Source organism: Hevea brasiliensis, chromosome 9 (assembly GCF_030052815.1).
Source record: "Hevea brasiliensis isolate MT/VB/25A 57/8 chromosome 9, ASM3005281v1, whole genome shotgun sequence".
Classification (NCBI taxonomy): domain Eukaryota; kingdom Viridiplantae; phylum Streptophyta; class Magnoliopsida; order Malpighiales; family Euphorbiaceae; genus Hevea; species Hevea brasiliensis.
Window position 1 is genome coordinate 98,302,712 of NC_079501.1, and position 11,997 is coordinate 98,314,708.

At 32.5% G+C, this 11,997-nt stretch overlaps 1 protein-coding gene and 1 long non-coding RNA gene across 2 annotated transcripts; both read right to left on the reverse strand.

Moving 5' to 3' along the window:
* Nucleotides 1–262: 262 nt before the first annotated feature.
* Nucleotides 263–899, reverse strand: LOC131183329 (uncharacterized). Its single transcript, XR_009151451.1, has 2 exons — nucleotides 763–899; nucleotides 263–325 (listed from the first exon to the last, which is right to left on the reverse strand). It is a non-coding gene; the product is annotated as an uncharacterized LOC131183329 (long non-coding RNA).
* Nucleotides 900–2,252: 1,353 nt separating this feature from the next.
* LOC110664396 (uncharacterized) lies at nucleotides 2,253–3,136 on the reverse strand. The gene has a single exon (XM_021824064.2). The coding sequence runs from the start codon at nucleotides 2,798–2,800 to the stop codon at nucleotides 2,357–2,359; it is 444 nt and encodes a 147-aa protein (XP_021679756.2). The 5' UTR covers nucleotides 2,801–3,136; the 3' UTR covers nucleotides 2,253–2,356.
* Nucleotides 3,137–11,997: the final 8,861 nt, after the last annotated feature.

Consider the following 11,997-nt stretch of genomic DNA (forward strand, 5'->3'; position numbering starts at 1 on the left):
ACCCTGAAGGATCGGGTCCTAGCGAGTGTCTCTCAAGCCGTGTCCACCCGTCCTGTCCATATCTAATACCATACACACGCACTCCACACACACACACACTGCTCCAAATTACCACAAACAACATCCATGGCACTTCAACAATTATGAATGCAATATAAAATGTACCTAGTGTTTAACTACATAGATACATATTTATAAGTAATGCATGAGCATGCTTGAACATATAATAATATCAAAATTACAATTAAAATTAATATTTTACTCACAAACTTGAACTGAGGTCACTGCAACGGCTGGGAAGAGGAGGAAGGTTGTCCCGACTCACCTGACAATTTCATTGCAATTATTTAATACATTTGTCAGAATACAAGTTTAGAAAAGACCAAAGACACCCTAAGTTATGCCGAAAATCCGGCAGAATCTCTCCTATACTTATGACCTACCTAACCTATGAAATGGTTCAAATAACACTTCTAAACTCAACATATATCTCATCATCATTATATGACCCCTTCTGGGCCCTCCAAACCAAGCAATAATCACAACATCAGACAACTCAATTATAAGACTTTAAAACTAATATTTTTCAAAAATTATCCAAACTAATTTTAAAAATTCTATAAACCTGCTCCGCGGTCATTAACAATATTATAAGGCTATTGCAATAGGAATCGTAATTTTCTTATCATCCACGAATATTTTATAAATTTTATTCTAACCCAGTACAAGGCAAAAATTGAGTAATATAGAGTTTAAGTTTACCTATGCAAAATCTGACAACTGGAACACGTCCAGATCGTCTAAAAAAGGTGGGGTAGCCTATAATCTTGACCCAGTTCTGAAATAGTTCCAGTAGGTTATCTGCTCGGCCCGAAATTGTAGATCCGGACGACGATCAAATTTCTACAAAATGAAAGTACATACGCGAAGTCCACAATACCAGAGTTAGAATAAAAATAAATATATAAAATAATTATTTGAAAATTAGAGATGTTACAGGACTCTAGTAATTATGACATATATGATAAAATTTCAAATTATGTATATCATAATTAGGGCATATAGGGTTTTAAATTAGGACATGTATAGTACTTATGGTACTCATACCATTAGAATTAGGAAATATATGCTAAACTTTCAAATTAGGGTATATATAATACTTATGATACTCATATTATTAAAATTAAAAATTATTTGGATCGTACATGAGCCAAAGCATACTTTAGGAGTTAAAAAGAATTACCAGCATATTTTACATTAATATCAATTATTTTTGAATAAAATAAAAATTGGCCATCACCAATAGGCTCGTTGTTTTCTATAAAAAATTATTAAAAAATATACTATTAAATATCATAATATTAAAATAAAATTATAATCAGATACTACATATATTGAAATAATAAATATGTATTGTCATTATTATTATTATTATAAGAATATTAATATTTACTTGATAATAATTTTTATGCATTATGTTAAAATATTTTTCATAAAAATAAACAAGCAGCATAAGTATATATAATAAAAACATATTTATCACAAAATGTATTGATAAAATTTTAGAGCAAATAACGGTAATTGAAATTTTAACTTTTTAATGTATATGTCTTTTAAGACTTTTTATCATAATAGTCAAGAAAAATAAAAAATAGTAGCAAAAACTCTTAGATTTACATGTATTTTTTCTAATTTTTATTTTAATAAAATAAAAAATTTTAAAAAATTAAAATGAATATAAAACTTTTTTAGTGATAAAAAATATAAAACTTCTTTAGTGATAAAAATGTAAAAAGTAGTAATTTGTATTGGAATTTGTATTTTGTATTGAAACTTATGATCCTTTAAAGCTAATATAAATGCACAAGAGAGAATTCAAACACCAAATTTAAATTCTGCATATTATTTTGAGAAAATTTATTAAAAAATAATAATGTAAAAATTTTTTTTTTTTTAATATAAAGTTACAAAGTTATCTCTATTGATCCACGTTAAATATAAATCTACTTAATTCATATAGCATCACTCTTTATTAAAACTTTTTTTTAAAATATTTTTCAACTTAGCCTAAATTGGTTGAAAATGAAACTAAAATTGAATTTAAATCAATTGGATTTAGTAAATTCAATTTGATTTAAAATCATTTTTTATTAGAAAAATAAAAATTTTAACTACTAAATTTTTACAGAGTTAAAGTCAAACTGAAATTGAGGGAATCTTATGAGATGTTCAATAAGTTAGATAGGCATGAATTTCAGAGTTTGCGTGAGCTTTAAACTTAATTTGTAGAATTACATGAGCCAAATAGGAGAACAATCAGATACCTTATAAACTATACAATCAAATTCAGCTGTAATCACTCGCATCCTTCAGGGATGGACTCCAGCTTTGGCTTCCAATTTCTTGGAGAATCAAGAGAAAAACTTGTCTTCTCGAGTCTCGAAAGAACCAGCTCTTCAACAGAAACCTGCTCTGTAAGTAACTGCTTAAGCTGTTGCTTTGTAATAACCACTTTGATCCTCTTGACACCACCTGCTGTCTGAGCAGAAGAAATCGTTTCAACTGATCTCAGAGATGGCAGAATGTAGTAAACTTGGCCCAACTTAAGCTCATAATCAAGTGGGAGATGCTCTGCAGCTTCCTTTGATAGACCAATACCTGACCCAGAAAAGTTCACCAACACATCCTTCACAAGAACTGGAGAGCTGAATTCTAACGTCTTCCCATCTGTCTTCACAACCTGAAGAACTTTGCCTCGAGGAACTTTGATGGGTCTACAAGAAGCTAAACAATTACCCATTTTTTCTGAGAAAAGAGAGAGATTAGTAAGGAATGAAGAGAGGATTAAGATGTTTATTTATATATTTATGGTCAAGAAAAGATGGGTTTGGTCCGTGCTTTTGAGTGGAGGAGTAGAAAGCTATCTTTATGTGGAGAAAGAAATGGCAAATTGAATTTGGGAACACAAAAAGAGAAGCAAAGGCAGCTAAATAATATTGGCTTTCTGGAAAGAAAGCAAATGGAAGAGAAATTTTTCCACACGCATACAGAGAAAGGTTGGTTTAATGGATGGTGGCGCGTTATTACGCTCTCTCTCTCTCTTTCTCCCTCTCCCTTAAAGATGCATCTACTCTTGTGTCTATTTATCTGTGGAGAAATTAGAATGAATGCTTCAAATACATAAATGCTGCACAAGTGGCATAAGCCTACTGGTGTGACTCTACTTTAATGACTTTTTTTTTATAAGATTCAGCGTGACGAATGGATCATTATTAAAATCATGGTAATTTTAATAAGATATTTATTCTCATATAAATTTAATATATACACTCTCCATAAATGATATGAGACATCAAAGTATTAGTCTACTGGGCTAATTGAACACTACATCATATCATCGCAACCCATAGATTTTTTTTTTCTATCAAGAAGATAAACAACACTCACGTAATGAATTCAGTGCTGAGAATGGATTATTATCAAAATCATAACAATTTTAATAGGATCTTTGTTTTCATATAAACTCAACACAAAAATACTCTCTACAAACGATACGGAACACCAAAGCGCCTACTTTAATGACTTAAAAAAGAGTGGAAAATGACCGATCAAAACCTCCATTGGTATGGTTTGGGAAAATTTTAGTTATAATGGTGGGATGGCAGTTGGGTGTGCGGTAGGCTTTCTATGGATATTGATATCTTGAATTGAGTTGAAAATTTGTACCCAATTAAATTGATTAAAAATGAAAATGAAAATTATCTTAATATTTTAATTCAATTTTAATTAGATATTTATAAAAATTATTTAATTTAAACTTAAATTTAATTAAAAATTTTAGTATTTAATAATTTTAATAAAATAAAAATTTATTTAATTCAATAATTAAAAGTATATTATTAATCTTAAAAAATAAAATCCGGGTCCCATTGCTCTTATTAAGATGTTTATTTATATATTTATGTAAGAGTAAATCAAGAAAAAATGGGATTGGTTTGGGATTTGAGTGGAGAAAGAAATGGCAAATTGAAATTAGGAAACACAAAAAGAGAGGCAGCTACATAAAATAAAAGCAACACAAATTTGTCAAACACGCATGCAGAAAGAGTTCAGTTAACGGATGGTGGCGCGTTAATGCACTCTCCCCTTTCCCTCTCTTACTCTTCCTTAAAGTTAACGGAAAAACTACAATTTAAGTCTTGTTTGGTTAAATTAATTTAGCTAGAAAATTTTAAGTTTTCAGAGTAATTTTTATTTTCACTTTTTATTAATACACTTTTACTTCTTAAAAATTTAATATACCAACCACTATATTCAAATTATATTATCTGAAAAATAACTTCTTAAGGTACTTATCAGAAAATATATTATTTTAATTAATCGAGACTTTAATCTCTTCAATTTTAATAAAATTAATCACTTAATTTTATTAATTTAAAAATTATATTAATTAATGTCTACATTTTTATTTTATTTACTTTTTAATCTCTTCTCTCATTTTTGCACTATTTTAAATTTCACTAATTTGAAAACACAATTACATAATTTTTTTTATTATATAAGCCTTGAATTATTTAATATTCATAAAAATAATTTCTCTTTTTAAATACATTTACTAACAAAAGGACTAAAAAATAAACAATAAAAATATAAATATTAATTAATATATTTTTAAAATAAAAAAAATAATTAATTAATTTTATTAAAATAAATAGACTAAATAATAATTTTTTCTGAAGTTAAAAGATGCATGTACTAACTTTTTTTAGTCTCCCATTTCATTAAATTGAAGTGGTTGTTGGACTTAAGTTGCTATTAATTATTAATGATGAATGATCAAATATTTTCTTTCATTCACATAAATATGTCATTTATTTTTTTATAAGAAAATTTATATATCTCATAAAAAAATAAATTTTGTATAAATTTATATATCTCATAAAAAAAATAAATTTTGTATATGTAAATATACAAAATATTAAAAATACATTCAGTTATTTCTTACATTATAATTTTTTTTTAATTTTATGTTTAGTTAAACACTATTTCAATTAATTTAGATTATAATATTAATTTTTTTAGGTCAACAAATAAAAAAATAAATAATATAATATTATTAAAAAATTAAAAAATAGTATTAATATCTTATAATAAGGCTTAACAAAATTTGGTAACTTAAAAACTATTAAAGAAAAATACAACTAATATATATCTCTTTATATAAATAATTAAAATTATTTATTAATTTATCCATAGTACAATTCACCACATTTGGTGGACTTCATCCATCAATGTTTATTTGGGTGAATATTATATACAATCACTTAATTTTATAAATATTTTAATAAAAATTATTAAATTTGAATTTCATTTCATAAAAATTAATATAATTAAAAATTAAAATTTTAAGTTAACCCGTTGACTTGTCAGTTATTTTATAAATAATACTATTGACTTTTCAGTTATTTTATAAATAATATTATTTTATTTTATTAACATTTTAAAAAAATTATAAAATATATAAAACAAGTTATTTGGTTGATAGTCAAATTTCTCCCTTTTTTTTATTTCTTTACTACTAATAATCACTAATTAAATAATTTTATTTATAAAATAGGTGGCTGCTCAATAAATTAATATAAAAGCTTTTAATTTTTTATTATAATAATTTTTATAAAATTAAATTATTAAAATTTAATAAATTTTATAAAAAAAATTAAATTTAATAACTTTTATAAAGACATTCTTAAAATTAAGTTATCGCATATAATAATTAACCCTGCTTATTTATGAGAATGCCCATTATTCATTTCATATTTATAAGAAACAGAAGTTACAAGAGATGGGTTTTAATAGAATTTTTTTCTCTTATATACTAAGGCGATTCATTTTATTTTCGATTATGGGTGAAGAAAATAAATTCATATGATTGGTTATAAATTTTTAAAATAAAAATTTAATTAAATTAAATTGAGTTATCTAGAAAAAAATTTATTTATTAAAAAAATTGATATGTTTGGTGTTGATTACATCATCCACATGGTTTTGGTGATGTGAAGGGCACAAGTGGCGAATGACTGCAGTTGCTGCTAGAATGAGGGAAGGAAAATCAAATGAAGCTCTAGTGGGTTTAGGTGTGGTGCTCCATGCCTATATTTATGTGCATTAACTATCAATATCTTCTCTTCCAAATTCCACACTTATTGGTCCCCAATTATTTAATGCATAATTAATTAGTGGTCCATATTTATAATTTTATAAGAATGGAATTTATAGAGGAGAAATTCTGTCTCCTCTTGCACATGGGTTTGTGCCATTTTTGGATTAGGTTGCACTGTGGCATTTTTCAAGTTTTGAGTATGCAACTGGTGGTTCTATTCTATCAGAATTTAGTTGAAATGAATTTATAATTTGTTCTAATATAATATATTCAGGTTAAATACATATACATTTCTATATTATTTTGTCACGACTCAACCTATGGGCCGGACCGGCACTAGGACCTGGGCCAGCTTAAAGCCCCCGAGGCCCGTAGTAAGCCTAACTGTTCATTAACCCAACTCAAAAGCCCATTTGGGCCCAATATCAAGAAATCAATCGGACAGAGTCCGGCCATAAAATGAACATTTCAACGGAGAGTTTTTTTTTTACTCACCCGACCTGTAAACACGTTATATCATCAATTGGGGAGCTCAGCTCACCCTCCACATACTCATAACATCATAAAAATAAATGGGAGCTCAGCTCCCTCATCCAATCCATCAAACATGCATAGCATATTAAGTTTCTGAGTCCAAAATAATAATTTAGTTTAGGACCCAAATCAAATAAACATTTCTAACACATGCGGAAATTCTAAGATTTAACAAGTTTATACAAACATTAATAATCGACTGCGAGGAAAAAGCGAGTTAACCTTAAAAATATCCTCCGTGGCACGGAAAAATATTGAGCGAGTGAGCGTTCAACTCAGAGAGTAAAATATCAATTTTAACCATAATCTCTATAACTATCTAAAACTAATGCACCCTGTAGAGTGAAATGCAACATCAACAACATTTTCACATCATAACATCAAAAAGGTAATTTGGAGCACTCACGCACCCTGTAACATCAATCATAATATATGGGAGCTGATCCCCTATATAGCCCTCTTAAATCCAACCTGGTGCCAGCGAAGAACTCAAGCTGGACTTTCGCTTAATAAACCAAATCGGGGTCCCAGCGAAGAACTCAAGCCGTGACTACCCCTCAAGGATCGGGTCCCAAGAACTCAAGCCGTGACTACCCGTCCCGCCCATAGTCCACACCACATCACACGCACGCCAACGCACGCACACTGCTCCAAATTACCACAACAACATCCATGGCACGTTAACAGTTATGAATGTAACATAAATCGTGCCTAGAGTTTAACTACATAAATATGCATATAAGTGATGCATGGGCATGCTTGAACATATAATAATATCGAAATTACAATTAAAATTAATATTTTACTCACTGAGACTTGTGGTGGTCACCGAGTGGGCGGAGGAAGAAAGTTGTCCCGGCTCACCTGACAATTTTATTACAATCATTTAATAAATTTGACTCCATACAAACAAGGAAAAAGACCAAATACGTCCTAAGTCGTGCCGAAAATCCGGCAGAGTCTCCCCTATACCTAGGACCTACCCAACCTGCAAAAGGGCTTAAAACACACTTCTATATCCACAATCCATATATCCACAACTCAATCACGTCACACAGCCCCTCCTGGGCCCATCAAATCAATCATCCATCACAATATGTAAAATTTCAATTTAGTCCTTATAATTGATCATTTTTGCAAAAACTGCTCAAATAAGCCCTAAAAATTATAAAACTCTGCCCCGCGGTCCTTAGAAATATTACTAAGCTATTGCAAAAAGAATCGTAATTTTCTAAGCTACCACGAATATTTTATGGATTTTTAATCCTATTTAAGCACTAGAAAATTACGAAAAAGTAAGGTTCGGGTTTACCTTTGCCTATTCCGACTTCAGGAACGTGCTCGGGATGCCTGACAATGGTGGGGTAGCCAAAACCTCGATCCAATTCGGAGACTTTTCCGGTAGCTGGTCTGTCTGGCCGGAAATTCACAGATCCGGACAACTGTCGAATTTCCGCGAATTGAGGATACCTACACGTAGCCCAATAATAATATATAAAAAATCAGGGGTGTTACATTCTTCCCCCCTTAAAAAAAATTCGTCCTCGAATTTTACACAAGGCAGAATAAAGTACATGATTACACATTGAACAGATAAGGGTACTTGCTACGCATGTCCCGTTCTGACTCCCAGGTGCACTCTTCCACTGACTGGCTCCTCCACAAAACCTTAACCATAGGAATCTGTTTTGATCTTAGCTGTCTCACTTGGTAGTCCACTATGGCTACAGGTTGCTCCTCAAATGTCAAGTTCTCTTTTAGCTCTATTACATCTGGTTGTAGTATATGAGAAGAATCTGGAATGTATTTTCTGAGCATGGAGATGTGAAACACGGGATGAACGTGAGAAAGGTTGGGTGGTAGCTCCAACCGGTAGGCAACTGCTCCAACTCTATCCGTAACCTCAAAAGGTCCAATATAGCGAGGTGCCAACTTGCCCTTCTTTCCAAATCTCATGACTCCCTTCATTGGAGAAACCTTCAGGAATACATAGTCGCCCACTGCAAACTTCACATCCTCCGTGCAGAGTGCATAACTCTTACGTCATCGAAAGTTTTGATCGTTCTCGATTAAAGGAACTACCTCTGAAGTGTACTGCACTAGGTCTACATCATGCACCTTCGCTTCCCCCATTTCCGTCCAACACAGAGGAGACCTACACTTCCTTCCATATAGTGCCTCATAGGGTGCCATCCTATCTTTGGAATAATGCTTGTTGTTGTAGGCAAACTCCACCAAAGCTAGCTGCTCATCCCATTGACCTCCAAAATCCAAAACACTCATGCGAAGCATGTCTTCCAGTGTTTGGATTGTCCTTTCGGACTGTCCGTCTGTCTGAGGGTGGAAAGCCGTACTGAAGTTCAACTGTGTGCCAAGTGCCTCCTGTAACTTTCTCCAAAATCGAGAAGTGAACTGGGGCCCTCTGTCAGATATTATGGAAGCAGGAACTCCATGCAATCTGACTATTTCTCGAATGTAGAGCCGGGCATACTGTGCCACAGAGTATGTAGTCTTTACAGGCAAGAAGTGAGCTGATTTGGTTAGACGGTCTATAATTACCCATATCGAATCATATCCTCGCGTGGTACGAGGCAACCCAGTCACAAAATCCATAGTAATCATTTCCCACTTCCATTCTGGGATAGGGAGCTCTTGCAGCTTCCCTGACGGTCTCTGGTGTTCAAACTTCACCTTCTGACACGTCAAGCACTTGGACACAAAGTTTGCTATGTCTTTCTTCATGCCATTCCACCAGTAACTATCTTTCACATCATGGTACATTTTGGTGGAACCTGGGTGGACATTGTATAGTGTATAGTGTGCCTTTCGCATGATTTCATTCCTGAGGTTGTCCACATTGGGCACACATATCCTAGAACCTTGCACTAGGGCGCCATCATTGGCAAATCCAAACTCACCACCTTCACCTTGCTGTACTCTTTCTATGATCTTCATTAATTGTTGGTCTCTGCATTGGGAAACTCTAACTCTATCTCGCAAGTCTGGCCTTATTGAAAAATGAGCCAACAAGACCCCCTCATCTGAAAGATCTAGGATTAAACCTTGATCCATCAACTCATGTACTTCCTGAATCAACGGTCTCTTCTCTGCTGAAATGTGCGCCAAACTGCCAAAAGATTTTCTGCTTAAAGCATCTGCTACTACATTGGCCTTCCCAGGGTGGTACTGGATGGTGCAATCATAGTCTTCGAGCTCCATCCATCTCCTCTGTCTCAAGTTTAAATCCCTCTGTTGGAAGATGTACTTCAAACTCTTATAGTCGGTGTATATCTCGCACAGATTCACCATACAGTAGTGTCTCCAGTTTTTAGTGCAAAGACTACGGTAGCCATTTCCAAATCATGGGTGGAATAGTTACGCTCATGCCTCTTGGTGCCTTGAAGCATAAGCCACTACTTTTCCATTCCGCATCAAAACACACCCTAGGCCAACTCAAGGCGTCCAAGACACGGTGTATCCTTCACCGCTCATAGGTAGTGTTAACACAGGCGATGGTTAGACACTCCTTATCCTCATCATTATAACCGACTCTATCGAGCTCTCTTCTGTCCTTTGCATCTTATCCACTTCCCTTTTCCTATTTTTGGTATTGTTGGTATCTTTTCAACTCATTGTACTTATTCCTTAATTTTAGTCCTATCTCATCCTTACACCTTTTCCTTCAAAGATGTCTATCCCATCATCAACTTTAACTTTCTTTTTATTTCTTAGTCTTATCTTGATTACTAGTTCCATTACTTCGGGGATTCTAACCTTACGATTTTCTCCTACCAGCACATTCTTCACCTTTTGTAACACTTATAATTAACCATAGAAAATTCGTTTTTGTAACCCCTTTCCCAACTTAACTATCAGAACATTATCATTCCCTACCAGCCTTAGTAGGAAATTGCTCATCCTGGATGGATAGGAGCTCCAGAAACTATAAGTTCCATCTGAACTAACATGGCTGTGGGAAATGTGTGTCATGCCTTAATTCTAAATAAGATACTTCACGTGTTTATTCTCCTTAATATAATCACATATACTGCCCATAACTTTCCAAACTTCAACCTCAAATTACCCATTAGCAATAATTTCATCTATTGAAACTCATCCACAATTACTATTTCCTCCAGTCATAGTTTAAAACAGTTGCAAGCCTTAGTAGCTAACTCAATTTAACTCATGTCATTACTCTGTTCGTCCTTTCATACTTAATACTAGGTATGCACTTACTGTCATTCTCATGTCAGGAAATTATGTATGAATTTGTGCCTACCAAACTCTCAATAACTAGGTCTCCTTGACTCAGTTTCTGTTCCTTATATAACCTTCTAGAACCAAAAGCACAAGCTAAACTTGAAAAGAAAGAAAATATCCTCTTATATTCAACTACACCCGATTGTCATATTATAATGTTTCACCTAAGTTTCTTGGTTTTTCTCTCCAAATTTCATCATCTCCTAGCACAATTATGCTCTACCTATAAGGTATCATCTGCATGAACCCTTTACCGTACCATTTTCCTTCTTGACATAATATTTTATAATTTATTAACTTTACTTATACTCGACCTATGATTCATATCTATCATCGTTTTTATTGTACCCTTAACTTTTGTTGATTCCTGAAAGATTTCTCTCACTAATAAATTCTTCCAACACTAATTCCACCCTTATCTAGGGTCATTAATTTGATCCTTGAACTTTCTAGTGATTTATAACCATCCAGACTTGTCACTTTTCGTTCTACCCCTACTATTGTCCTGTCGTTATTGCTTCACTACAAAGTGATTATGTTGATCACACTAAAAATGTTTGCCTGACATTCATAACGAACCTCTAACTACCTTCTCACTATCTCAAAAGTCTAACCTAAAACCTATGTGTCATTATCTATCATTCTTTTCCTCTCATCATACCTATTTGATCCCTTAGACTGACTTTTATTCAACTTACTGCTTACTAACTTCTCTTTCTCTACCTATTTAGGTAGTCCGCAATACCATCGCACACCTTCTAACATTTACTCATTATTATTGTATTCCATACCTCCATCACTTTTCTCACTAATGTGGTCCCATTTTGGGTTTTCCATCCTTGTCATTCTCCTTGCCAAGAATAACACTTAGCCTATCCTATATCTTAACTTTGTTCCTTTTATTATGCGCTCTTTAGGTTGTCCTTTCATTTATTTCCTTTGTCTTACCCAAAATAGAACTTGACTATTCTATCCCTGGTTCCATTCTTCTTCCTAACATAATAGCTGTACTTGCTAACTATATCTTTCAGAGTTTCTAT

Excerpts from the sequence above, each read along its gene's own strand:
- LOC110664396 (XM_021824064.2), bottom strand. The coding sequence starts at position 2,800 with ATGGGTAATTGTTTAGCTTCTTGTAGACCCATCAAAGTTCCTCGAGGC.